Source organism: Spermophilus citellus (assembly GCF_964194105.1).
Source record: "Spermophilus citellus genome assembly, chromosome: 10".
NCBI lineage: Eukaryota > Metazoa > Chordata > Mammalia > Rodentia > Sciuridae > Spermophilus > Spermophilus citellus.
This window is the reverse complement of record NC_138197.1, coordinates 77,951,223-77,977,570: the sequence shown is the minus strand read 5'-3', so window position 1 is coordinate 77,977,570 and position 26,348 is coordinate 77,951,223. Positions and strand designations below refer to the sequence as shown.

Here is a 26,348-nt window from a genome sequence, read left to right as displayed (position 1 = left end):
ATGATGCTGCCTCAGGCTGCAAAGGTCATAAGTCTGGGCCAAGGAGCAGACTGAATTGAAAATAGATCAGAGAAAGGGCCAGGGTACTAGGGTCCAAGACTCAACTTGCGTCCTACCCCTCTCTACTGCCCAGTCTTGAAGTCAGAAGATTGGGTAGCAAGGATGTCAAGGTTGGGTAGAGAAGTGGGACTCTCACTTTGAAGCCCTCTTGGGGGATCCTGGGAATCTCCCAGTGCAGCTGCCACTGTCCTCCAGTGGTCCTACCCCACCTTCCTCACCTGCACCCTGCCAACTGCACGAGTCAGGGCAGCAACCCACTGGGACTGCTTGCAGTGGATGTCCAAGGACCACACCACCCTCTCTGAGGACCAGGGAAGGAAGCTTGCAGGCTGCCAAGAGGGGGCTACAGGCCTCTGAGTCCACAGCCCCAGGTGCCTCCTGTCAGCACTATCTCATTACACTGCTGGGCTAACAAGGTCTGCTCTGGGGGCCCTGGCGACCTCTGAGCCACACTTCACCCAGAGGAGGACAGATGGCAGCTCCTGAATATGTGTAGGTTTGAGTCTCTGAGTGGCTGTGGGTGGTAAGGTCTTTCTGTGCCCATGACAATTATGAGCACCGGTACTCCTGGTGTGTGTTGTCTGTGCCCTGGGTGTGTGAGCCCCAGATTTATATCCATTTATGGGCTCTGATTTTGTGTCTGTCCCTGAAAGTAGGTATTGTTGGGTTTGCCTATTTCCCACTCCCAAGCTCATCTCTGATTTCCAAGCCCCAGGGTGTCTAGGTGTCTGGATGTTGATATGTGCTTTGGTGTGTCTGTGTTTATGCGCTCTTCACGCCTGGGTGTGCCCCAGCTGCGTGCAAGCATCTCCTTGTGTCTCTGCCTTCAGGCCTGTATGTGTGAAAATCAGGAAGAGCCACTGGTGAGTGTGTGTTGCTCCAGCATCTCCTCCTGCAGGTGTGTGACAGTGAGTGGGCGTGTGCTGGGTGTGAGCCGCGCGGCGGCGGTATATATCCGAATGACAGTGTGATGCGCGCGTGTATGTGAATTTGCGCACGCGCGCGTGACTGGGTGAGTCTCCCGCCCCCGCTCTTTCCTCTCCCTATTTCTATTCCTCTCTCCTCTCCCGACTCGGCTCCGCCGTCCGCATCATCTCCATCCATTATTGAAGAAACAGCCGCGTCCGCTCCAATCACATCAACACCTCAGTCCCCTCCCCGTTCCGCTTGCCTGGTGGCCCCTCTGGGTGTTGTGGAGGGGGAAAGCCCAGACGCAACGGGGGCGCCGGGCGGGAGAGGATCATGACCCTGTGCTCCAAGCTGAGCCAAACACTGGGACGCCGGGGTCCCTGGCGGAGAGCGCTTTGCATAAACAGATGGCACCGGCGTCTTTGTCTCATTCTCTTGCTCACTCGCCGCGCAGCTCCCGGCTCCGCTTCTGTCTGACTGATGCAATCATGATCATCTTGGAGCCTCGGGACCCCGCGCCTTTAATAGTGGCACAGAGGGTCAGGGGGCCCGGGGCTCCCGAATAGATGTTGGGCACTGTTTCCCTTCCGGGCGCCCTCTCCACATCCCACAGCTGCAGCAGGAAGATCGAGGCCACTCCGAGGTGATGGGCATGTGGAGGTGACGAGGGAGGGAGACCCTGAGCAGTGTACTGAGGTGTCTCCAGGCTGTCCCATTGGACTGCTGCCGCCTCACAGGAGCAGCAAGCCAGAGAATAGGAATAGAGGTGGAGAATAGAGAGAAGGGGGAAAACAGAGAGAGACAGAGCAAGGCGTTTGTAAAGATAGACACAGGGAGATAGAGAAATGTAGAGGAAAGGAAAGACAAACAAGAAAGAGAAACATGCAGAAGGACAAAGCCAGGTAAAGGGAGAGCAGCAGGGAGACATACACAACCAGAATATAAGAAACAGACACAGACACATAGAGACACACTCAGAGACAGAGGTAGTCAGACAAATGACTCAAAGAAGAAAGAAGGGCAGAGGCAGGTCAAGTCAGAGTGTGAGTTTCGGGACCTATAGCCCCAGAGTGGGCGTCCGAGTCCGGCATGGTGAGAGGAACCAGCCTGAAGCTGAGATACTGCTTGCAGCAATCTTCCACAGCAATCCTCCAAGACCCTTCTGCGGTCTGTGGCCCCACCTCACACCAGAAGAGTGAAGGCTGAGGGACCTACTGTCTTCGTGGCGGGCGTAGCGGGAGTGACCTGTGGGGAGTGAACCTATACGTTCGCAGGCTTAGACTTACCTGCCCGAAAACTGGGCATGTTAAGGGCCGGCACTTCCTAACGGGAGAGCCGAAGGCCTCTCCCCGGAGTTTGGGAGCCGCTCCTCCTCCAGGGGGCGCTCGCGACCACCATCCCGGGAACAGGGTAGCACCCGCGAGCCTAACTAACTGTGTTTGACGCGTTGCGCTGCCAGCTAGAAGATTTGGGTCCTAGTGGAATTTAGTGTTCAGTCTGGTCCGGACCCGACCCCAGGACGCGCCTAACTCATGGCTAATGTCTCCGGCGGTCCATCACCTCGGTGGGCCAGCGCGGCCTTCCAGAGTCATTGTGGTGAGAAAGTGCAGGGAAGGGGGCGGGTAGGGAGAGAAAGAGGGAGGAAGGTGGGGGAAGAGAACCCAGAAGTTCTGTGTTCCAGCTCAGCCCCAGAGATCATGGTCCAGGGATGTGAACCAAAAAAGAATAGGCTCACAGAAACTAGGACCACAAGCAGGTAAAAAGCCAAGGAGTCAAGGAAAGCCAATATTGGAGAGTCAGAAAGCCGACTGAAGCCCAAGGCAGGATAAACAGTAGCAGTTGCAGCAAAGAAGCGGGACCGAGGGTCTGTGTCACCAGAACTCAGAAGAAACGGCGGAGGGAGGAAAATGAGGGCCTCAGAGCAAAGGAGCCCGGGCAAGAGCCAAGGATCCCTCCTGGTGTTCTGACTCCTCAGCTGTGCCTCAGAATGCCAGATGTGCAGCCCAGCTGGGCAGCCGCTCTAGCTAGAGCTCCGAGATTTTTATCCCCAGAGACCAGAGGGCTGAGGGGCTCTGTGTGACAGGACACCTCCTCCCTGGCCCAGCCCTGGAGGTGCGGGCGCTCAGGGAGAGTTCTGCGCTGCTGGAGGCTCTGACATTCCCGTCAGCACCCCCAACACACACATCGCAGCGAGTCTCTGTCTCTTTGTTCTCGCCACGTCTCTGACACTTTATCTCATTATCCGCCGGAGGGAGGCGGAGAGCCCCGGACCCCGCAGCCTAATTACAGCTGCGCTTGTCAGCCCAGGGCGGGGGAGGTATCAGTGTGAGAGAAAGGGAGGGGGCCTTCAGGAACAGCCTTCTCCTTTTCAGTACCCCTGAGGGGCCCAGCGGCGGGGACACAGCTCGCCCCTGCCCGTGCAGCCATAGGGCGGGTACCAGAGAATAGAAGTGGGAGACCTCGGCAAGATCCCAGCCGCAGAGGCGGGAGCTGATGGTTGAGGTTAGCGTGGGAGTGGGAAAAAGCGGATGAAGCGGGCTCCTGCTTCCCCAACACTTCCAAATCCCCAGAAAACGGGGGTTGGAGCCTTTCCATCCTGGCAGCATAGCATACACCTGAATTGGCTGAATAAGAGGCAATCACTCTGCAGTTCTGTCTCTGTGCCTTTTTCTTTTTCCTACTTCATCTTTTCTATCTTTGCTGGCTTCCTCACTCCATTCTCGTCCTACAGCCAGAGACAGAGGTGGAGGATAGCCTCTTTGGTGGTGGTAGTGGGGCTCCACCTTCACTTCTACCCCAGGTTGCCAAGGCAGTCAAGTCTCTCAGACTCCCAAACTGCCACAACTGACCTTCTATCCTGACTCAGATATACCTGACTTATCCAGCCTCCAAGTATTATTCCAGGGCAACCACAACCTGGAGAAACTGCTCACAAGAGGGGCTGGGCAACTCTAGTGAGGCCATCCAGCCCCCTCCTTCTCCCACTACTCTGATATAGGGCAGAACCAGGATCATCAGGAACTGGTAGCTCCTGGATGGCTCTAGGGGTGAGGGGTGTCAGGAAAGCTCTGCAGATGCCCTCACTGGTCCCTCGTCCCTCTGGTCCCACCTGTGAATACTTCACACGTGCTTGTTGCAGGTCTGTCAATTTGTCCCACTTTTGTATCACCCTTCAGTCAGTCTCTTGGTGCCTGTGGGGCCCCTCTCTGAGAGACCTAAAGCCCCAAGTATAATAGTGTCCCATGGGCCAGGGTGCAGGCACATAGAGGAGAGAGTTGGGGAGCAGATACTTTCTGACTTCCCAACAATTCCCATGTCTGCTTTGGGATTGCCGGGTTTAAGCGAGCTGGGTGGGGTTTGGTGTCGGAAAACGCCAGCGGGCTGGGCTAGGCTGACCCCTCCCTGGTGGGGGGCGGACCCCAGGAGAAGAAATAGAGAAGAGCCACAGAAGAGCACCAGGCACTGGAAAGGCGTCATGGCAGGAACCAGTCTAGGGGCCCGCTTCTACCGGCAGATCAAAAGACATCCGGGGGTGAGTTCAGTCCTTAGAACTTGGGATTCTAACTCCTAACTCTCATGCTGTCCTACCCCGCAAGTCCTCCAGAACCCTGCCTCCTGCCTAGTTCCCCCAGTGCTCCAAATCTTCCCTTGGAGACACCCCTCCTCAATCTATCCCTGCAATATGCCTCCATGCCTGGAAATTACCTCGGTCAGTTTGGCTGAGGGGTAAGGAAGACCACAGAACCAGACCTTGGGTGGTTTGGCAGACAGAAAAATTTAACTTGTAAAGTTAATGGGAACTATGAGGAGGGGGCTGACCCTGAAAGTGCCCTATGTTTTCTTTGCAGCTCATCCCAATGATCGGTTTCATTGGCCTGGGCATGGGCAGCGCTGCACTCTACTTACTGAGACTGGCCCTACGCAGCCCGGACGTATGGTAAAGGCTGGGCTTGGGACTGCAAGCAAGGGTCCTGGGTGTGGCAAGGTAGAGTGGGAAGGCTTGGACCTTTCTGGAACAATGAGAATCGGTAGCCCTAGCAAGAATCCTAAAGCATCTGGTATCTTGGGGCTGGAACCCTGACTTGGGAGACCCTTGTCTTCCTTCTATCCCACCTGACTGCTAGACTTGCTAGTTTGGAGCCAGCTGAACCTGTGTGGCTCCAAGGCCCTGTTGCCATGGCAACGCTGCTCTGCTGTCACTGCGGGCTTTTGGGTACTTCTGTGTCCTTGCAGGTAGACTGGGGGTATGGCTGGGTGAGCTACTGGGGGTGTCAGTGGAGCTGGGGAGGTGCTAAGACTTAACACCCTGCTGGGAAGCAGCAAAGATTGATTGCTTTCATAAGAAAAAGATGCACCTACCCACTGCACTGTCCAAATTCAAGGACTGAAACCCCTGCCCCTTGATATCTGCCCAATTCCCAAGACTCTGCTCTGAGGGGTTAACCTAGGGTAGCAGGAAGCAAGGGGTAGGGAGTCCCTGGACTGGGCTGTCTTGTCACCAAGCCTCACTCTGACAATGGTGACAAGCTTCTTGTCTCACTTGTAGGAGACACAGAGGGGGTTCTAGGGTGGGGTCAGAGCCCTAGCTGGAACCCAGTCCCAGATTAGAGACTCTAACACTCCCCTCTCTTCCCTAGCTGGGACCGGAAGAACAACCCAGAACCCTGGAACCGTTTGAGCCCCAATGACCAATACAAGGTACTTCCAGGTGACTCTAGGGCTGCTTGCCCATCACTCATCTCCTAGTGCTTCCCCTATGGGGCAAAATGGGTCTGTCAGGACAACTCTCCTTTCCCTCTCCTCTTAGTTCCTTGCGGTTTCCACTGACTATAAGAAGCTGAAGAAGGACCGGCCAGACTTCTAAACAGACTGAGCTCATGAGTTCGATGTAAACCACACACTCATTTCTTCCATTCCCTGCTCTCAGACCCTGGGGCATCAGTCTGGCCATTCTGTCAAGTTCCTGCTTATACAGGCTGGGTTCCCACGCAGAGAACAACTCCAACCCCCACCATCCTCCCTCACTCCCATCAGCGGAAGCGCCTCTGACCCTTGGATTGAGTCCCACATGGGGGAGGAGAGTCAGGGCAGCAAGCAGCAGCTGGGTCCAACCCAAAGGGCCCAAGCCAGCCCCTCTGTTCTCCTACCCTGTACTTGCAGGGTGTGGTGCAAGCTACGTGTTAAGCGTGGCCTACGTGAGCCAACAGCAAGCAGGGACCTGAGTGCCAAGAGACGTGGCAGGCCCCATGTTAACCCAGGCTCTGAGTGCCTGCCTAGGGGCGGTGCTGCTCAGGCTCGACTGGGCTCGTCGCCTATGCCCAGCCTGCTTAGGCTGGGGCACCCATGCCATGTTACATGCCCCTCCCTTGCCCAAGCCTGCTGCCTCCCACACCAATAGCACCCCCTCCCTGTACGCACCTGGCCTTCCCCCAGCAGCTTCCCACTGCTCCTCTCCCCTCCCTTCCCTTGCTCCCTTCTGTCCCAGGGGATCAAACAGAAGCAGCCGTGGGCAAAATACAATTTCATTTAACAAATTGAATTTGCTGCGCCTGCTAATCACGTCTGGTGTCGGCTCTGATCAGAGACAGAGGAGGCTGCAGCCTCCTGGGGCCTTGTGGTGGTGGTGGTGGTGGTAGGGAAGGAAGGAACACACTTTGAAGGAGTCAAATCATCTGCTGGCCCAGGGGACCCCTCCCACAGTAACAGAAACTCCTGGGCAGGTGAGCATTTTATTAGAATAAAAAAAGGGAAGTGTGCCACCCACCCCTTCCTCTGGCTCAGCTGGGTAACTCTCCCACCTCAAGAAAGAGCAAGAGTCTATATAATACTGATAATGGCAGAGGATTAGGGCAGAAAGCTGGAGGTAGAGTGGGGCTCCTTCTAAATCTAGTTACAAAAAAGAAACCTCAGCTACAAATTCTGGCAAGGGGGACTATACCTCCTCCACCAAAAAATAGAATGGTAAGTAATAGTATGCCCTTCCACTGGCCCAGGTGAGGCAGGCGGGGGACAGGGGTAGTAATTTCCAGTCTGTGGGCCTTGATTCCCAGGTGTTTTCAGCGCTCATCAAAACCAGGCATGGGGAAGGCCCTGGCAAATTGCTCCACCCTTTGCCTGAGGTTGGCCAGGTGCTGGCTTGTTTCTGGGTCCTTGAGCAGGAAGGATTTGAAATCCTGGAGCTTGGCTAGAGCGGTGAGGGAAAAAAAAAAAAAAAAAGGTTAGCATTGTATGGAAGGCATTGAGATCAGCTGGGGGAGGGAGCACAGTGAGGTAAAGAGGCTGGCTAGGGGGCTCTTTCTTTGTCTGCTTACCAGTCTTGCTCTTCACCTTCAAACCGATGTTGACTCCTTCATCAATGAAGTCCACAACTCTCCGGAAGTCATCCTCACGGAATTGCCGAGAGGTCAAGGCTGGGGCCCCTGGAGAGGCAGGAAAGAGGATTAGTATAGCTAAGGTCACCCGTTGTGGGCGTCCTTCCCTCCCTGAGCCCCAGATCTCACCAAGCCGCAGGCCCCCGGGGGTGATGGCACTTCGGTCTCCAGGACATGTGTTCTTGTTGGCAGTGATGGACACAAGCTCTAGCACCCGCTCAGCCCGAGCCCCATCCAGGCCTTTTGGCCGCAGATCTACCAGCACCAGGTGGTTGTCAGTGCCACCTGAGGGGGTTAATAATCAGGGAGTGGTGAGTCTGGTGCACCTGCTTGAGGCTATAAAAGCCCTCACCCAGCCCCCTGGCTCACCAGACACCAGTGAGTAGCCTCGCTCTAGCAGGGCATCAGCCATGGCCCGAGCATTCTTCAAAACCTGTAGGGAGTACTCCCGGAACATGGGGGTACAAGCCTGGGAATGAGACGGTAGCACCTGTGACTCCAGGCCCCTGGACCCAAGTCCTACTTCTTCTGCCCCTTCACACAGCATGGCTCCAGGACCCCAGCTTTGACACCTCCCGTCCTGGCAGTTCCCTTCCATCAGCTTCAACTTCAGTTACCAGAAGCATTTACGTCTTGGGACCAATGTCCCCCCCACCCCCATAGGGCAGGCTCCCCAACCTGTTTTAGGGCCACTGCTACTGCAGCAATGGCATGATTGTGTGGGCCTCCCTGCAAGGATGGGAACACAGCAAAGTTGATTCGGTCCTCAAATGTGTAAGGTATCTCCCTGCCAGTCTTGGGGTCCACAGACTGTACCCCTTTCCGATAGAAGATGAGTCCTGACCTGTGTAGAAGGTGAATGGTTAGAATCTAAGCTAAAAATAAAAGATAAGGATTGGGGAGATCAGAGGAAGTTGGCTGGCTTGGGCTGTTGAGGCCTCTCAGAGTCACCTCAGTTGTCCTTTGTACAGTGGATTCCAGTGGTGGAGGGAATCAGCCCCTCACTCCCACTCACAAATCCCCTGCCAAGGAAAGGCCATCAAAAGCAAGAAAAGGAGAACCATCACAGACTAAACGGAAGTCTTCCGGGGTATAGGTAGGAATGAATTCTCAGATCCAGCCTAGAGCAGGGTGTGAAGGCAGGAAAAGGCAAGGCATGATCTCAGGGAACCTGACCTGGCCCCTCGAAGAGTCTTGTGAGTGGTGGTGGTGACAATGTCCGCATGCTTGAAAGGTGAGGGGATCACCTTGGCAGCCACCAGGCCACTGATGTGGGCCATGTCTGCCAACAGGTGTGCCTTGACTTCATCACACACCTGGACAGGTACAGAGATAAGCCTCAGCCTGGGGAAGGCCCAGACAGGCATACCCAATGCTACCCCCCAATCTCTCCACCAAACCCTGAGACAGTGCCAGTACTCCAGCCCCCCACCAACCTCTCTCATGCGGGCATAGTCAATGAGGCGAGCATAGGCACTGGTACCAGCTATGATGAGCCGTGGTCGGAAAAGCCGAGCAGTCATTGCCAATTGGTCATAGTCAATGAGTCCGGTTTGGGGCTGGACAGACAGATAAACAGCTAAAGGCCTGAGATGGCAATAGTGCTTGTCCCTCCTTAACCCTGAGGGCTGCCCAGAGCTCTAGCCCCTCCCACTGCCCAGCAGAACCAGGGCCTGGGCAACTACCTCCTACACCCTAGAGCACTCACATTGAGTTTATAGGGCATAGACTCAAAGAAGATAGATGTGGCAGAGATCCGCTTGACGTCAGACATGTAGCCATGGGTGAGACTAGGAAGTAAGACGAAATAAGGAGGTCTCAGAGTGTAAAAACTCAACTTCCTCACTCCCTTCCTACCCATCTCCAATGTCTGTCCCAAGCTTGCTGCATCTCATTGCTCTGTCCACTCTGTGGTGGACACTGATGTGACTGCGATCTTATCTTCCTCATCCACTGTAACATGCAGGACAGGGAGAGGTATGTCTCATACATATGGAACACAGTGGGTATGCAATAACTCCTTTGCCACATTAGTACTGTCTACAGCCCAGCATCTGCCCCATCCATACTCACTGGCCCCCATCAGGCAGGTCCAACCCCATGAGTCGGTCATGCGGCTGCAGAAGGGCGGTGTAGGCAGCCAGATTGGCTGGGGACCCTGAGTAGGGCTGGACATTGACTCCCCACTGAGCAGGATCCAGGTCAAAGGCTTCCAAGGCCCGGCGCTGGCACAGCCGCTCAATTTGATCCACTACCTCTGCTCCCCCATAATATCTGCCATGAAGAGAGGTACATAAGGGCACAGAGAAAGGACTCTAGACCAGCAGCAAAGGACTGGGAAGGCCACTGCTCCATAAATACTGGAGGGTACAGGAAGGTTCCACCACTGGGAGCACCATCCCTGATGTTGCCCTCCAGCCCTCTGGTGCCTAGCCCTCACCTCTTGCCAGGATAACCCTCCGAGTACTTGTTGTTCAGACAGGACCCCAGGGCCTCCAGCGCAGCTCGGCTGCAGAAGTTCTGGGGTGATGGGGGGGCAATGTCAGAAGGTATTGAGTCCCTTCCCCTGGACCCCCATAGCCCCGCCCTGCCAGAGCCTGCAGGCTGCAGGGGGGGAGTCAGGCTGTACAAAAAGCTGTTAATTCTGGGTTCTTTGCCAAGCATGGGGCAGGGCCAGAAGAAGCATTCTCAGAAACTCAGCTGCCATGATGTTGTTCCCAGTAAGGTCACCTGTCCACTCAAATTTGTGTTTCCAGGCTCCTCTTTCCTCTTGGGAGGCAGAGAGGGAATAGTTGAAGCTGTAGGGACTCTGAAAGGTTCTGGAAACTTCCTAATGCCCAAAAATCCATAAACTGGCCTTGCTTTTGCTTCAGAGGAGAATAAAGAGAGGGAAATAAAGCCCAGCAGAAAGGCCCTGAGTCTGACAAGGAAATTTGAAGAAATATTGGCAAGATAGCTTGTTACTACCTATACCCACCCCCCTACCCTGTCTCCCCAGCTCCCACCTCTGAGGCAATGAGCTCCAGGCCACGACACTGCCTGTCCTTCTCCTTCTGTAGTAGTTCCCACATCTCAGGGTCACTGTCTGACAGACTCTCCTGGCCTGTCCAACCTGTGGTTGCTTCTCCAGTCTGAGTCTGGGCCACCTTGCTGTGCTGAGCTCGAGTAGCCATCCTGACCAGTTGGTCACATCTCTGCAGAGGCTAGGGGCAGGAAAAGCTATGGTCAAATAAAAATTGTGGAGACAAATAGTCTCCCAATCACCCCCAGCCATGCTTATACAGCCCTCTGGCTCTGTACCAGGCAGCCAGTTGTCCAGCCAGACTGTTCCAGTTCTTTCCACCCCCATCTCCACCTTTAAAAGCCAGTTCTAGATCCAAGGTTGAGATCAATGTCCAGAGGGGTAATTCTGATTCGTTCCACTCACCTCACCTCAGACTCTCTCTCCACCTCAACCCATGAGCCACTCTGCAAAGCCACAGGGCAAAGCTTATTCTCCAGAAGCCCCTGTCTCCCAAATTCAGGAGGGAGCCAGAGATTCCAGAACCTCCCCACCCATAGGAACAAAGGGGCCTTTCTTCAGGGCCTCCACAAACTGATACCCCAGTCAGGAGAAGAGACCAAACTGACAGGGGTTAAAGCCACAGGCTGTAGAGGTGGTTTCCAGAGCAAAGGAGGTGGGAGGGCAGACCTCAAGCAGTCCCTGGGAAAGAGGTATTGGGGGTGGGAGGATGTATAGGGAAGGGGTGGATTCGCAGGGAGGCCCAACCCATATCCTGTCCCCATGTCACCGTCGTACCCCCCCCCCCTTTACACTTCCTTCCAGCCCACACTGCCGCAGGACCCCAGCCTGATGAAAGCTGTGGGGCTTGGTTGCATCATCTGCATGGTTCAAGAGCTGGCGGGAAAGGCTCGGGTTGCGGGTCGAAGACGAGAACCCACTCGGTAGCCAGCACAGTGTCTGTTTAGCAGCCGGCGCAGTCCTCTCCCCTAATGCCACCTTAAATGGGCAGTCACGAGGCCCTGGGGCATCTGACCGCCAGAACGAAGAGAGAACCCAGTTCACCCCACGAGCGCCCGGGAGTTTCAGGGATTCCCTAGTTACACATCCGCTGAGGCCCAAGAACACGTGCAGTGTAAAAGCCAGAATTCGAGAGTTTGTGAATGGGCAAAGGTAGGAAGTAGGGCTAATCACTGCTTATCCAGTCTCCGGAGCCCCGTTCTTACCCGAGCCACCCGGAGGAAAGAAAAGGGCAGCATCGCAACTCCACGTCGCAGGAGGTACAGCCACCAACTCTGGTCGGAGAGTAGCAAAAGGTTGGAAAACACCGTTCCGAGAGCGCATGCGCGAGAACGACCCGAGAAGCCCCGCAAGGGAGGGAACACGCGTGCGCAATGGTGCCACCTTTGTGGCCTTTTGGGAATTGTAGTTTTCTTCCGCTTCATTCCACATCTGTAGCCCCAAGGCTAAAGAACCTTGATTAAAAGAATACTGGACTGCTACATATTCTAACTATCCTGAAGATATCCGGGATTTCTTTTTCCTGTCAATTGTTAAGACAAGCGTTTATTGGATATCTACTGAATATCGAGTATTCTTAGGCTCTCTGGGAAATCCAGAGACTCCCATACAAGATAGGGTAGTGCTGTGGAAATCGCTGTGGTTTGAAAGGATGGGACACTTGAGTTCAAGTTTCAACTCCAGGTAGTAGCAAATTAGCTTGCTGTACCTCAGTTTCTTCATTTCTAAAGTCATAATAAACTATCATGCGGTGGGGATGAAATGAGACTTCGTATGTGAACATGAGCTTCCATGGATTGTCTTCCTCCTATTCTTCTGAGTCACAAAACTGTTTCCTCCTCCAAGGCTATTTTCTCCTCCTCAGACAGCTTAAAGGAGAATGGAGGAGGTGTCCCCTCCTGTTGCAGTTATTCCATTTTGTTACCTGTCCACTTGATATCCTGTACTCAGTGAGTCTTATTTATTTATTTATTATCTATTTATTTATTTTATGGTACTGAAGCTTGAACTCAGGAGGCTCTGCCACTGAACCACATCCCCAGCCCTTTTAAAATTTTATTCTGAGATGAGGGTCTCCCTAAATTGCCTAGGCTGGTTTCAAACTTTCAATCCTCCTGCTTCAGTCACCTGAGTAGCTGGTATTACAGGTACAGGGTTGGCCACTGTGCTTGGCTAGAGAACTTCCTTTTAGTCTTACTGTATCTGGATAAAACCCCTGAGTAAGGTACTCATTGATATCTTTTTTTTTTAGTTTTTGGCGGACACAACATCTTTGTATGTGGTGCTGAGGATCGAACCCAGGCAGCACACATGCCAGGCAAGAGCGCTACCGCTTGAGCCACATCCCCAGCCCCTGATACCTTTTTTTTTTTTTCAATAATTTTTTTTTAGTTGTAGATAGACCAATAGCTTTATTTCTTTTATTTTTATGTGGTGCTGAGGATGGAACCCAGTGCTCACATGCTCACACGTGCTAGGCAAGTGCTCTACCACTGAACTACAACCCCAGCCCTAATTGATATCTCCAACAAAAGATTTCCAAATGACTGGGGGGAAAGGGTGCTCTAAATGAATTTCAAAGACACATCTCAATGATTCTGATAAACATTAGTTTTAAAAACTATTGCCTTACACAGCACCATTACACATAAATTAATTCAATACACATATTGACCTTCTACTTCATGCCAGCATGCCATTGCCCTGAGATACCAGAAGAGCTCACTGACTACTAGGACATCAAGAAATGAAGAGATGACAAAATTCAACAGGTGCAATCTGACTTTTTTATTTATTATGTCTTTACAGTTGGGGAGATTGAGGCCTAGATAGGCTAACTTGGTGATTCCATTCATACCTGTCTTTCATATCAGGCCTCAGAGTCCTCCCTAGATCTAACTTCCTTCCCACTCTGGCTCTCAGCTTTTCCAGGTGTTCTCAGCAATAAGCCTTGTGTAATGAGACTTCTTTGCTCTTCTTCCTCCAATCTCTAACCCAGAACCTCTCTCCATCTTCCTTCTTTCACTTGATCCCATTATTTATCCATTCATCCATCTGATATATACTTTCTGCTCACCAACTTTTCACTCTCAGGCATGCTGGGGAGTCATTGTCAGGCCAGAGCCAGTGGGCAATCCCTTAGTGAGCACTGATCTCTGCCTGTGGGCATCTCGACCCCGGACTTCTCAGAAAGAAAGCAGGATGAAGAGGAGTTGTTCCTCTGTGCCTCAGCTTGTCTGCACCCCTTCTTACCCCAGTCACGGGGGTCCCAAGGGGAGGGGGGCTGCTGAGCTGAGAACTGCTAATGAAGCCGCAGCCAATTAGCGCCCGGGCCAGGGTTGGGGGCGGATAAAATTAGCAGCAGAGGCTGCAGGAGGGAGCTGAAGGCGCGGGTGGAGAGGGTGGGCAGCTGGCTGAAAGGGGCTGTGTTTGCTGGCGGCTAGCAGCAGCGACGAGGCCCCGCCCTCCAAACCCGCGCTCATCCCTTCCCCCATCTCGTCATCCCAACGCTCCCTCCCTTCTTCGTCCGTCTGCAAACTCAGCGCCCACGAAATTAGGAAGGAAAAGGAAGATCGATGACTCCAGATGCCGCAAACACTGTTCCCCCTCCCTCCCAAGCTACCTCCTCCTCCAAGCCCCGCGGAGCTTAGCAGGTTGTTAGCGCTCTGCCTATTCTGTCCCTGAATCTCCCTCTTTTTCAAGTCATCCCAAATAGTGCGTTGGTAGTTCCCACTCAGGTCTAACACTCATTCTATCTGCAACAGCTTCGTTTTGCCCTCTGCAAAGAGGGGAATCCCCACCCCAGGTAGCGTTCTTACTCCAAGGGTCTGATACATTTCTCTGTGATCCAGTCTTGGATGACCTCCAAGGTGCTAGCTCTGTCACCTTTGCCTCAGTTTCTCCATCAGCCACGGATGGAGGAGGCCCTGGCCAGGTCTCTATCAGACAGAAATCCACATCTGTCTCCCTCTTCCTTACAAAGGTCTCACACAAACACGTATTGGATTTCACTTTATTTTGTTCCCTTTCCCGTCTGTTTTGGCGTAGAAAAAAAAAAAAAATATCACGGAGAGGAAGCAGCCAGAGAGGGCAGGTGGAACTGGACTGCACCGACAAGAGGGAAGCAAGCAGAGGGCAGGGGCCGGGCTGAGCGCCCCTGCTTAGGAGTTCTGCTTCTGCGAGGTTGGGAGGAAAAAGGGACAGGCAAACGGCAGGCAGAGAGGGATAAGGATAGGCCAGGGGTTTAATAGACCTTTAGTCTTTACCAGGGGCACAGGAGAACTAGCGCTTGGGGGCCAGAATGTCTGGGTGGGATAAGGGTGCCAGGCCAGGTGTTATTAAAGCTGTTATTAAAGCTGCGCGCAAGGGGAGTGCCCAGCCCAGCGCCAGAAGCAAAAAGGGGATCCAGTGTGGACTAAGAGGACCCTGGTATACCACCTCCAAACCCCGCCCATTCTAGGGCTGCGCCCTTATCTCTCCACATTAGGGTGTATCTGAGGGGGTTACAGCCTCATGGGCACTCCCCACAAGGACAAGGGAAACACTGGCTGATGAGGACTGTCCCCTTCCGCCCCACTCCGCAGCAGGAGTGGAGGAGACCACTGGAACGGAGGGATATCGGGAGGAGTCCCACTTACAGAGGCTGGGATTTGGCGGGATGCTCAGGGCCGGGCCAGGGGCGCTATCCAAAGTAAGGGTGTTCGCTTTGGAAGTTATAGTCTGGGCATACCTTCTGCACCAGTTTGTAGTCAAAGCTGAGGAAGGAGACGAAGATACAGATGACTTTGAAGGGCTTGGCACAGAGCCAGGCGGCCTGGCTCTGCGTGTGCTCAGTGAAGCACACCTGCGACGGGTCGTACAGGCACGGGCGGTGCTTACGAGCGCGGTTTGTCTTCTCATACTCCACGTGGCAATTGAAAGCGCGTGATTCTTTGGCCCCGGGCACTCCCAGAGCGCTGCCTAGTGAACCTGCCAGTGCGCCCCCAAGGGTGCCCCCAAGCCCCGGTCCCGCAGCTGCCGCCATCCCTAAAGGGGGCCCCAGCCCAGGAAGCACCCCCTCCAGGGCCAGCGTAGACTGTAGTGGGTGGGAGGCAGGCCCAGGCAGCCAGACGCCCCCGAACTCCACACGCTTAGAAGGTGGCACAATACTGACACTGAGGTTGCCCAGACTGGAGGAGTTGTGGCGGAAATACACACTGAAGGTACCATTCACATGGTCCACGATCTTGCCGGTCACCAGCAGCGAGAACTTGAGGGTATGAACTCTAAAGTAGAAGTCCCCCCAGCCGAAGATCTTTTTGGCTCGTGCGGCTTTGATGGACGGCTTCCTCTTAGTGCGCTGAGCCGGCAGCGCCCCGGCCACCCCTGCCTGGGTCAGCGCCCCGGTGTGGTTAGCCGGCCAGGCCCAGCTCCAGGCACCGGCCAGCCCCAGGCCATCAGAAGACCGGGAGGCCGGGAGCTGTTGGCCAGGGGCACCCCCTCCTGGAGTAGCTGGGCGCAGTTCCAGGTACTGCGGCCTTCCCGACTCTGGTATCTGGGCACTGACGACCTGTGTAGGAACAAAGAGGAGGGAAGAGAGAGATGCTAGAGTGGACCCTGGCCACCTTGCCTGAGCCCTACCCTGGCAGCCCTTTTCTGCAGCCGCAAGGAGACCACATGGAATGCAGTCCTCCGCGGGTAGTTCAGGAGTGGATGTTGGAATAGATCTGCAGCCCTCAGTTTCCAGTATCTGTGAGATGACCTGAGAATCCCTGTGTTTCTCCACTGAGCTCTAAAATGAACCCAAATGCCAAATCCAGTGTGGGCATTGGTATGAGTAGGGAATGGGTCCAGGAGGGCTCCTAAAGTTCCTCACCTGGCCCATGGATGGTTCCAAGTAATGGGCCAGGGAAGAGTTGGAGTGGAGCATGTGAGGCCGTGACCACCTCAACATACAGCATCAAGAAAGAGGTGGGAAGACCTCCCAGCTTCTGCGGAGACTAGAGCTCAATTCCTGGCCTCAGCCCTGACTGCTCAGCGGGTTAGGGCCGCTGAGAACCGGTTGAGCTATGGAGAAGAGTCCCCGTGCGGTGGGTTGAGGCTTGGGGCATAAATGGGCTCCCCTCTCAATTCGGGCTCCCCTCTCAATCCGCAGCGCTCCTGCTGTGGTGGAGGCCGCCTGACCGCCCTTCCCTGGGCTGGGAGAGGACTGGAGGAACTGCCCCCGCCCGCTCACCGTCTCTGTGTCTCAGGTGGCGGCCGATCTGGGAGACAGCGCGGGCGCGAGTACAAGATGGATCGAGAGGCGGGAGCGTCCGGGCCAGGCCCGGGCCATCAATTATCTGGGTGGTGGTGGTGGTGGGGTGGCCGAGAGTGAAGGAGAAGGGGAGAGAGCGAGAGGAAGAAATATGGAGATGCCGCTCCAGCAGGGAGAGCGGGAGGAGAGGAACCGAGAGCGTGTCAGAGTGTGTCAGTCAGCCTGTGCTAGCCACCACTGTGCTGTTTGGTGTGGCCCTGACTTCGTTCAGGTCCTGGGGGTGGGGGAACAGTACTGTCTGTGTCGGCCTGGGGTGGTTGTGTTCCTGTTAGCCTGAAATGGTGTGTGTCTTTCTACCCAGAGTTGCTCTGGTGTGTCAAACTGATACAGACTACTGATGTCTGTGGGGGTTGGTGTGGCTGTGGTGATTCTGTGTGTCTGTATGTCTATGTATATCAGTCTGAGGAGGTTGTGTGTGTCTATGCCTGCTTGTAGTGGATGTACATCAGTTGTGGTGATTTGTGTATATGTGCTTGGATTGGCTGTGTGTCTGTGTGTTGATACCAGTGAGGCTATGTGTGTCAATTTGTAGTAGTAGTCTCTGTGGTGGTTGTGTTGTGTGTCTGGGTTTGTTATGTGCCTATCTTTGGTGGTATGGAGGTTGTCACTTTTCCTGTGTGAATTCCTATCATCCTCTGTCCATGTCTAAAGCTCTTTCTAGAGGGGGTGTACCCATAGTGACAGTACAAGTATGGTCTGTGTTCTTGTGTGTGTGTGTGTGTGTGTATGTGAATTGTATATGAGGGAGACATACTGGCCTGCAGACTGAGAGTTTTGGGTACATAAGGAGGCCTGGACAGTGTAGGTGCGGTGCCCCCTCTGTTTGCACACACCCATGTGTACACAATAGTGTCCGCAGGGGACAGGAATGCAGAGCCAAGCTACTGGGCTAGAATCTCTACCGCCTGGTCCCCTTCCCTGCAGCACTGCGATCCCAGGTTATTAATGCTGCCGCCACCCGATCGTCATACATATTTATCGCCCCCCTCCTCCTTCCTCCCATGCAACCCTCCTCCCAGCCCAGGTGAGGGGGGTGGAGGCAGCAAGAATGATTGACTCAGACAGACAAGCTTGAGCTGGCATCTAACACTGGGAGGGTGGGGTTGAGAAAGGCTGGGGGAAGAAGTCTTAGCATACAGGGGCAGGGAGAAGAGACTTCCCAGGGGAAAAGGACCAAAATCCAAGAGGTAGGCTTGAGCCCTGGAAAGGGCATTGGAGGAGGGAGTGGGCAAGCTTCTAGGGAGAAAGTCAAGATGTGCATTATTGAACTCTGACCCCTAATCTTAACCCTCTGAACCCAACTGCTGCTCTTTCCAGGAAAGTCTAGACATCCAAGTCCCCTCCCCAACGCCCCATGCTGTGATTCCAAATGCACCCCAGTACACCCCAGCATGCTTTATGTCCTGCAGACCTGGCCAGGAGTGGTTTAGTCCAGTGACTCCTCAGAGACAGGGACTAGGGGAGGAAATGGGGTTGGACAGGATAAGGAAACGTGCCAAGAGGTACCCCCACCTCTGATACCAGACAAATTGCTGTCTTTGCCTCTATGATCCTGGCAAATCCCTGGGCTTTGGACACTTGCACCCCCCCCACACATCAGGGGCTGGAGACAGCCCAGATACAAGGGAAGAGTTGAGGGGAGGCAGCCAAAGCGACCTTGGGTGGAGGTTAGACAGGGAGCGCTGGAGAGTCTGTGAGGAAACGAGCCGAGAAATGGGAACATGGAATAAAATAAAATAAAATCCTCCCTCTGGCTTCTTTGATCGCCAGCACTCTCTCCCTCTCTTGCTCTCCCTTTTCCACTATTTTTTCATCTCTCTCTCTCCCCACCCTTCTCTCACTCTTTCTGTTTCTTCCTCCACTTTGTCTCTGCCTCTAATTTCTATCTTCCAGGATTCTGTTCCCCCTCCCCCGTTTCTGTCTTTAACTGAGGCAGTCTTCTGTCCTTCAGGCTGTAGCAGTGGTGTGTGTGTGTGTGTGTGTGTGTGTGTGTGTGTGTGTGTAACTAGGTGGTAAAGGAGCTCCTCTTTGCTTAGACCCCTTCTCCCCTTCCTCGACTAGGGGCAGAAGCAGGGTGTTGTCTGAGGTGGGGTCCCCTCACTGCAGAGCTGGTTTAATTAAGCTAATTGGGCGCGGTGACATTTGCAGAGGGGAGAGGCTAGCACCACTGCCAGCACATGGTGGGGGGGGGAGGGGGGGAGGTGTGTGGTAGCTGGGGGGGGTGCTTCAGCAGGCTTCTCCAGGGCGAGAGGGTAGGAGCCAAGCCAGAGGCGCATTGCCCCCAAGGCAATGAGCCCATGCACCTGAGGGGAGTTAAAGGCATCTCTGGCTACTGAACAAGCTCCACTGGGGGAGAGGGCTCTTTTGGGATGAGATTGCTGGGGCGGGGGATCAGTCTGTCAGCCCCCAGCCGCATTGCAGGGTGCACCTCCCCTGGGCCAGTCGTTTCTCTGCACAGGTCAAGGTTTTCAGGATTTGGCTGGGGGAGGGAACAGTGCCCTGTGAATGAGAAAAGAATGATCCAGGCCTGAAGTGGGGAGGGAGAAAGAGCATACTAAGCCCCTGCTCCTAGAAAGAGGCAAGGGCATCACAATCAGGATGGGGTGAAGTCTGGCTGGGAATCACAGATACAAAAGGGAGTTAGGACAAGAGGTGGGTAGACATGATAGGATAGGGTGAGCACTGAGACAGAGATGGAACAGGAATGACATTGGGGACTAGGAAGGCACAGCAACAGAATTCAGAGACAAGGATGCAACAAGGATAGACATGGGGACAGGGATGCGGAGGAGAACAGAAATAGTGGACAGGCACTGGACAGAGACACATGGGATGTGGATGCAGATGGGGTGTGGATCAGAGGAATGGAGAAAGGGTACAGAAAAGGATGGTAGCCAAAATGGGTTAGGGATGATAGATGAGGAATGGGCATTGGGGACAGACAGGAATGAGATGGGACTGGGAATGGGGAGATGGTTATGGGGACAGAGTAGGGGTAGAACAGAAATGGAGAAGGATGGTTGTTGAGCAGAAACAGGGGTAAGGATAGATGCAGAGACCTAAGATGGGAATGGAGGAAGCCAGTGAGGACTGGAATGGGAAATAGAGGGCAAGGAAAGTGACTGGAGACATGGACAGAGATAGAAGCTGAGGACAGGTATGAGAGAAGCCAAAGGAAGAGGCAGAAGGCCAGGCAGGATCAGGCTTTGGGAGAGGCCGGGGGTGGTGGGGGTGATGGGGTGGAGGCAAAGATACCTTATTCCAGACCCTACTACAGCTAGCTGGGGCCGGGGGGACTGCGGGTGGGGCGGGCTCTGCCCCTTCCCCCTCAGCCCCGCCTGCCCGCCTGCCCGCCTGCTCGCCTGCTCGGGGCCTGCAGCGCAAGGCTCACCGTTATCTGAATTTTTATTTTATTTTATTTTATTTTATTTCCCTGCTTCCTAGAGCCGGCGCGGTCCCCCCGGGAACGGCCACCCCCCACCCCCCGCCCCGCGCCTCACTTTATTATTGCAATAAATGTGCCTATAAAGGCGCCGGCTCGGGGGCGCGGTGGGGGTGGGGGGGAGCCGCGGAGCGGGGATGTAATTTCCCGAAGCCGGAGCCGGAGGGGGAGTGGGCGGGGTGGAGGTGGAGGAGGGGCAGGCGGGGGAGAGGGGGAGACTTGCCAATTTCCTATGCTCAAGGCCGCACTCCCTGCTCCCCATCCCTGCTCCATAGCTCGCTCCTCAAGGAAGCCCTCCGACTTCCCTGCACCCAAGGGAGGATCCCTCCCCCCATGACAGGACCCCTCTCTGTTACCTTGTTCCCCTCCCGCATGCCTGCCTTGAGTTACAGGGGCTCTGTGTGAAGTTCCCCATCTCCTGGCCAATTACTCCATCTCTAACCTCTGTGAGTGACCCCCCCTCACCTGCTGTTGGCTTTCAGGAATTATTTTACCCTTCCACAATTTTTTACCCCAGTGGCCCCTCTTTGCCTTGTTTCTGTCCTTCTTACCTTACCTCTTTGTCAGTCATCTCTTCCTGGATCTCTAGTTCCTCACTCATCCCAACCCATGATCCGCTAAATTCTCCTTCCAGCTGCAGCCCTCCCATTCAGGATGTGGGGCTTCCACAGGAGGTTCTGCCCCAGGGAACTGTCACAGCAGCCCCCTCCCCTGTGTCCCTAGCACAGCTGCCACCCCTGATTACCCCCAAATCCCTGCCGGCAGCTCTGGGCCCAAGCCCAGGCTGTGCGTGCCTAAGTGGCCCAGCCAGAGATTAGCTGGGGGGGCTAGAGGAGGGTAAGGAGATGGGAGGTGGTGGCTGGACCAGGGGCTGTGGCCAGCCAGCTCTGAAAGACTGGCTTTGGGGCCTAATCCTTCCCTGAGGCAGGATAGAGCTGAAAGGTCCCACAGGGCCCCTTCCTTGCCCTCCCCCAGCTAATTAGTAATTAGTGATTAGTGATTAGTGACTATTGATCGCCTGCTGCTTCTCCCAGTAGGCAGCTGCTTTGGCAAAAGTGGGGGAATCAGAGATAGAGAGGGAAAGGAGTCGGACACTATATTAGAAAGATCCTGAAGCAGCCCTGGCAGTAAGGCAATGGAAGCCAGAAGCAGTAGAAGCCAGAAGTCCCAGACCCTGAGAGACCAGGATCCTAGAGCAGGAAGGAAGGAGACAGAGAACTCCTGAAGAAAGGACTAGTGAAGAAGAGGGCTGGTAGTGCTTGAGGGTTAGGGGTTTCCAAAGAGCTACTGTGAAAACTGTCCCCACGAGCCTCTCATCCAGTGTCAGCCTCACCTTTCCCCACTCCCAGTGCTGACACTGAGACATCCCTAAAGGCATACCCACACATAAATCACATTCACATATATGAACACATCTGCAGCTTACAACCCCATACCTATATTCAACTGCACTCAAAACAAACACACAGATGCACTCAAAAACCCCAGATTCATATACAGATGACATATGTGCCCCAGCATGAAATGCACCAAAGTCCCTGGGGCCTACACATGTGCACACACTCTATTCACCAATACACATAAGCACATAGGCAGGTATTTAGACACGTAGACACTTCTCTGCACACATTTGTCCATCACAATTATACATATTCACACACACAGTGTGTACACACACACACACACACACACACCAAGCATAAAACAGATCCTCACATGCACACAAACTGGACTAAATGGCAGATATCTCTCTCCTTCTGACTTCAACACAGAGGCCCCACAGCTGCAGCTCTCACATAGATAGATCCCATCGCTCATATCCTCACTCTCACTCTCCCTCAAGTCTCCACCAGATGTTTCATTCCCCTTCAGGGGGTGAAGAAAATTAAACCAGATCTGTCCACTGGGGAGTTTATTTGATGGGGAGAATGAAGAGGAGAAGGGAGGAGGTAGAAATAAGAGGCAGGGCAGTGTCATCCCTACCACCTCTTGACCCTGTGCCTTCACACAAGGGTGGTGGTGGGCCAGACACCCTTCTGTAGACCTCTAATTTAGTGTTGAGCAGCAAATCCAAAAGAGTCTTCCACCAGTGGAAGCGGTTTTCATGGAGGGGGTTCCTCAAGGTCACCAGGCGGGTCTGGGAGAATTAGAGAGCTCTATTGGTAGCTTCACTGGAGTAGCCCCTATCTTGCTGGAGTTGCTGAGGGCAACTGGGCTGGGCAGGTGGGGGTCCAAGTGTTGGGGGAGAACCCTTTCCAGACTCCATATGGACTGGGAGTTGGGGCTTAGGGAGTGAAGGTTTAGAGAGCAACCTGCTTGCCCCTAAACCAGGTAGGTCACCCGTTGAGGTGCAGGAAACAGGGAAGCCATGACTAGGGAGGCTAATGAAAGAGAGGGCAAGGGCCTAGGCCCCCTTTGTGGGACACACACCTGGGCACAGATGGCTGCACTGTGAAGCAGGCACTTGCACTCATCCATGCAACGGTCAACATCACTACCCTGACACTTCAGCATACACATACACCCTGGGCCTCAGGGCTAAACACCCAAGCCTGGTTTCCCTGGACACATGCAGGCATACAGCCCACACGTTGACCCACACATGCACACTGTGTACATGAGATGAAGCTTCAAAGTAGAGAGGGAGGCAGGATTCTGAGTCCCTTTGGCTTCTGGGTCCTTTTCCGGGAACCTTGGGGAAAGAGGCAGCAGAGAGGCGTGGGGGCAGGGAGGAGAGAGTCCCTGAGACAGCAGCCCCCATCGCGGGTCGAGAGAGGGGGGTGTGTCTGTGAGGCTATACAGGGGAGATTCTGTCTCCGCGGGAAATGCTATGGGAGATTGTAGCCAAGTTCAGCCGTGTCCGTGTGGGTCCGTGTATGAGCGTGTGCCCGGGCCGTGTATGCTCCCAACACAGCGCCTACCTGGCATTGTGACAAGTGCAGAGAAGAGAAATGGGAAGGCGGGGGTGGAGGGGTGGAAGGACCTACAGACAGTGAGAAAGGCGAGCGAGGTTGGCGCGGAAAGACGGCAAGGCTGACACCCGGCTGGCTTGTCTGTCTGTCTCGCACTCCCGCTCTGTCTGGCGCACTCGCGGGTCGCGCTTCGTCCCCTCCCCCGCCGCGCCTGAAGCCGGATCCGGGTAGGGCCTCCACCCGTACCCCCCGCCCCAACCCTCACCCAACTTGCGCTGGGAGAGTGCCAGTCCTGAAGCGAGCAGTCTGTCTGTCCGCTTCGCCCACGCCGCGCAAAGTTGGGACGCTCGGAGCTGGGGGCGGGGCGGGCGCACAGATCCTCTAGTACTCTGGGACCTTCGCGTCGAGGACCCCCAGCGCTCGCGCCTCAGCCCCGCAGCCCTTACCTTCCTAAGAAGCCAAGGGCCAAAGAGCAAGAGGAGCCATTCCGCGAGCAGTCGCATCTTCCCGGGCGGCCGAGCTGGGCGGTCAGGGCGGGTCCCAGGGAGAGCCGGACAGGGCGCGGGGCTCCGGGCTGCTGGGCGGCGGGGTGGCTGCCGAAGCGGCGGGAGCGGGCGGCGCGGCCCGCGGACTGAACGAGAGGAGCGGAGCGCGGCGCTGGGGGCGGGGCGCGGGCGGGGGAGAAAGTTGGGTCTGACTCGGGCGGGCGGGGGGGCGGGGCTCCGCGGCGCTCCAATCCCGGCCGCGCCCCGCGCGCCCCCTCCCGCCCAGCTGGGGGCACCGAAGGTGACTTTCACCCCGACACGCCCCCGACACGCCCCTGGTCCAGGTGCGAAGCGGAGAGGGTTGAGGGGCTCAGGGGCCGCGCCCTTGAGATGCCGGGTCTGTGCACCGACGAGGAATAGGAAAGGGCGTGGGGCTCGAGGCTTTGGGACTGTTCGTGTAAAGGGGGCACCGCGGAGCAGGAATCTGGCGAGGTTCAGCGATGCTGCAGGACCAGGGCCCCTTGATGTCCCGGGGCCCTTCCATGCCCTGGGCCAAGGTGGGTCCCAGGGCAGGAACCGGGCAGGGGCCAGGAGCAGGGCAGGGGCCAGGGTGAGGGCGGGTGGGGCCTCAGGCGGCTGCCGTGGCTCTGCGCTGACGGGGATGGATGGGTGCCCCGGGGCTCATTCGGCCCGGAGATGAGAATCATTGATCACGGACGGAAACCCCATCACGTCTGTCAATAGGGCTGACAAACGGCGCCCGCCGCCCCCCACCTCCGCCCTAAGGCACCTCTGCAGTCTCAGGACCCCTAGGCTCTACTGGCCCATTCACCTTTGTGCCTAGACCCCCACCCACTCTGACCTCTGCACCTTACAGCGCCCCACTGCATAGGCGCTGCATGGGAAGTCCAGCTCAATGCCGCCTGCCCAGAGTCTTGATGTAGCCTATCCCTTCCCTTCCACTGTCCCATCTTCCACCACCACCTCTTCTTGATCCTTGTCCCCTTCCCTGTCTGTTTCTGTCCTTGTCTCTGTCCCCAGCATCTGTCTCTGTTCTCATTCTCTCGCTGTTTCTTCATCAGTGCCCTCCTCCCTCTAGTCTCTGTCTTTCCTGCCCAGGGAATCTTCAGCTGTCAGCTGTTGCTATGCACTGAGGCTGAAGTTGTGGTATGACCAACCCTAGACAGTGAGAGATGGGGACAAGCAAAGAAATAGAGAGACAGGTCCATGCCCTGAGACCTGAGTGCACACAACCTCCAGGCATGCCGCAGATGTGTTGGTATGGCCTACCACAAGGTAGAGGTGAACATAGACATGTGGAGCAAAATATATTCACACAGAAACTAGCACTCAGAGAGGGATGCACACCAACACACAGTGGATACATTTGATTCACACACACACAGGAGATCACAGTAACAGAGACAGACAAATGCAAGCTTGGGCCAAGAGATGAGCACACCCAACCAGGTCCTCAGCACTTCTCCACCTTGCCTTGGCAGAGAGGCAAATATCCACAAAGATGGACGTACACACAGGTATACACTAGCACTTGCAGTCCAAAGGACAAGCCCAGGCATATACAAAGAAACAGACAGACAGATATGGGATGTGACAGACATAAAAAAAAAAAAAAAGAGGGAAAAGACAAGGATGGCGAGAGGATGAAGCAGAAGTAGTAACACTCAGGGAAACAGAAGCCAGAAAGCAGGGACTTGGGTACAGGCAGAGCAGAGAAGTGAGGAAGGAAGGGACAGAGGTGTTGAGAGGCATAAGGTCAGATGGCCCCAACCAGAATTTTGGGTCCCAGTGCCAAGTTCTGGGGCTGCTTCAGCAGTGGGCACACCCAGGCCTAGGGTGCTTATGACAGAAGCCCATCACCAAGGTCCTGAACTTTGGGAGGCACAATCCACCCCATTATCCTCCTTTTGCTAGCCTCAAGTCACCTGATTTCTCTGTGGTTACACACATATGTATATGCATACAGGTACATGACTGGGCTTGCACCCGCGCGCGCAGGCACGCTCACACACACACACACACACACACACACACACACTCACTCACTACTCCTTGTCTCTGGGTCTTTGGCTGTGTCCCTATATCTTCCCATCTCTGAATCTTTATCAGTCTGTATTAGCCTCTGTCCCTGGCTCTGCGCGTCTCTGTTCTGTCTTGTAGGCTCCTCCCACCTTGCTGGATGGGGAGTTTGGGAGGTTCACTCTTGATGGATCTTCTCTTAGCCAGTCCTGGCCAGCAAAGGGAGGATGATTACCAGAGGGGTGTGCTTTCTAAGCTGCAGCTGGGAGCCCTTCTCCCTATGCCCAGGATTTTTAGGCGACAAGCAGAGAATCAGTGGCTCCCGCGGGGGCGCCAGATGCACGACTGGCAGAGGGAGGGGTGAGCGGGTGGGGCTGGTGAGCCGGCAGGCGCTCGGAGAGAGAGAGGGGAGCTGGCTGGCAGAGGATGGAGGGGTGTATGGCAAAATAGCCCGGGGCGGGGAAGTGAGAGGCTGGCCTGGGTTCCCCACAGGTGCATAATTAAGTGTGTTGAGGAGAGGGCTGTGCTAGGTTCCAGGATAAACAGCGCCGCGGGAGTTCTAATGCCACCTGGTGGCCATATAGGGACACAAGTCTCTCAGTAATTAATAAGGACACCTCTTTTTCCCAGGAGGTTTGCTCCCTCCAGGACCCTAGGTGTCCAGGAAGGTGGGGGTGGGGAAGTGGATCTCAGAGTTGGCTTGGAGGATGAGATTGGAAATGGGAATTTCAGGACTGAGAAGGAAGGGATGGGTTCTTGTTTCTGAAGGTGCTTAAACCCAGAAGCTTTTCCAAGGAAGGAGAAAGCCAGGG

The 26,348-nt window shown here is 55.0% G+C and overlaps 3 protein-coding genes across 5 annotated transcripts; 1 reads left to right on the top strand and 2 right to left on the bottom strand.

Annotated features, from left to right (window-relative positions):
- The first annotated feature begins 515 nt into the window (after positions 1-515).
- NDUFA4L2 (NDUFA4 mitochondrial complex associated like 2) lies at positions 516-6,508 on the top strand. The gene is made up of 4 exons (XM_081310448.1): positions 516-4,501; positions 4,818-4,906; positions 5,607-5,667; positions 5,777-6,508. The coding sequence occupies exons 1-4, from the start codon at positions 4,283-4,285 to the stop codon at positions 5,831-5,833; spliced, it is 426 nt and encodes a 141-aa protein (XP_081166574.1). The 5' UTR covers positions 516-4,282; the 3' UTR covers positions 5,834-6,508.
- Positions 6,509-6,824: 316 nt separating this feature from the next.
- Positions 6,825-11,722, bottom strand: SHMT2 (serine hydroxymethyltransferase 2). 3 transcript variants are annotated; one of them, XM_081310443.1, is made up of 12 exons: positions 11,568-11,722; positions 10,346-10,543; positions 9,781-9,860; positions 9,414-9,614; positions 9,049-9,130; positions 8,777-8,899; positions 8,517-8,656; positions 8,019-8,184; positions 7,710-7,809; positions 7,470-7,625; positions 7,281-7,388; positions 6,825-7,153 (listed from the first exon to the last, which is right to left on the bottom strand). In XM_081310443.1, the coding sequence occupies exons 1-12, from the start codon at positions 11,598-11,600 to the stop codon at positions 7,026-7,028; spliced, it is 1,515 nt and encodes a 504-aa protein (XP_081166569.1). In that variant the 5' UTR covers positions 11,601-11,722; the 3' UTR covers positions 6,825-7,025. The 3 variants fall into 3 exon arrangements, with proteins under 3 accessions (XP_081166569.1, XP_081166571.1, XP_081166570.1); XM_081310445.1 differs by lacking the exon at positions 9,781-9,860; XM_081310444.1 differs by lacking the exons at positions 10,346-10,543; positions 11,568-11,722 and adding an exon at positions 10,071-10,224.
- A 1,567-nt stretch (positions 11,723-13,289) lies between these two features.
- On the bottom strand, positions 13,290-23,642 carry NXPH4 (neurexophilin 4). The gene is made up of 2 exons (XM_081311577.1): positions 23,458-23,642; positions 13,290-15,910 (listed from the first exon to the last, which is right to left on the bottom strand). The coding sequence occupies exons 1-2, from the start codon at positions 23,512-23,514 to the stop codon at positions 15,044-15,046; spliced, it is 924 nt and encodes a 307-aa protein (XP_081167703.1). The 5' UTR covers positions 23,515-23,642; the 3' UTR covers positions 13,290-15,043.
- Between the last annotated feature and the right edge of the window lie 2,706 nt (positions 23,643-26,348).

Excerpts from the sequence above, each read along its gene's own strand:
- NDUFA4L2 (XM_081310448.1), top strand. The coding sequence starts at position 4,283 with ATGTCTGCTTTGGGATTGCCGGGTTTAAGCGAGCTGGGTGGGGTTTGG. Across the intron at positions 4,907-5,606 it reads CTACGCAGCCCGGACGTATG|CTGGGACCGGAAGAACAACC; the intron begins GTAAAGGCTGGG and ends TCTCTTCCCTAG. Across the intron at positions 5,668-5,776 it reads GCCCCAATGACCAATACAAG|TTCCTTGCGGTTTCCACTGA; the intron begins GTACTTCCAGGT and ends CTCTCCTCTTAG.
- NXPH4 (XM_081311577.1), bottom strand. The coding sequence starts at position 23,514 with ATGCGACTGCTCGCGGAATGGCTCCTCTTGCTCTTTGGCCCTTGGCTT. Across the intron at positions 15,911-23,457 it reads GCCCTTGGCTTCTTAGGAAG|GTCGTCAGTGCCCAGATACC; the intron begins GTAAGGGCTGCG and ends GTTCCTACACAG.
- SHMT2 (XM_081310443.1), bottom strand. The coding sequence starts at position 11,600 with ATGCTGCCCTTTTCTTTCCTCCGGGTGGCTCGG. Across the intron at positions 8,900-9,048 it reads CTATGCCCTATAAACTCAAT|CCCCAAACCGGACTCATTGA; the intron begins GTGAGTGCTCTA and ends CTGTCTGTCCAG. Across the intron at positions 7,154-7,280 it reads GAAGGTGAAGAGCAAGACTG|CCAAGCTCCAGGATTTCAAA; the intron begins GTAAGCAGACAA and ends TCACCGCTCTAG.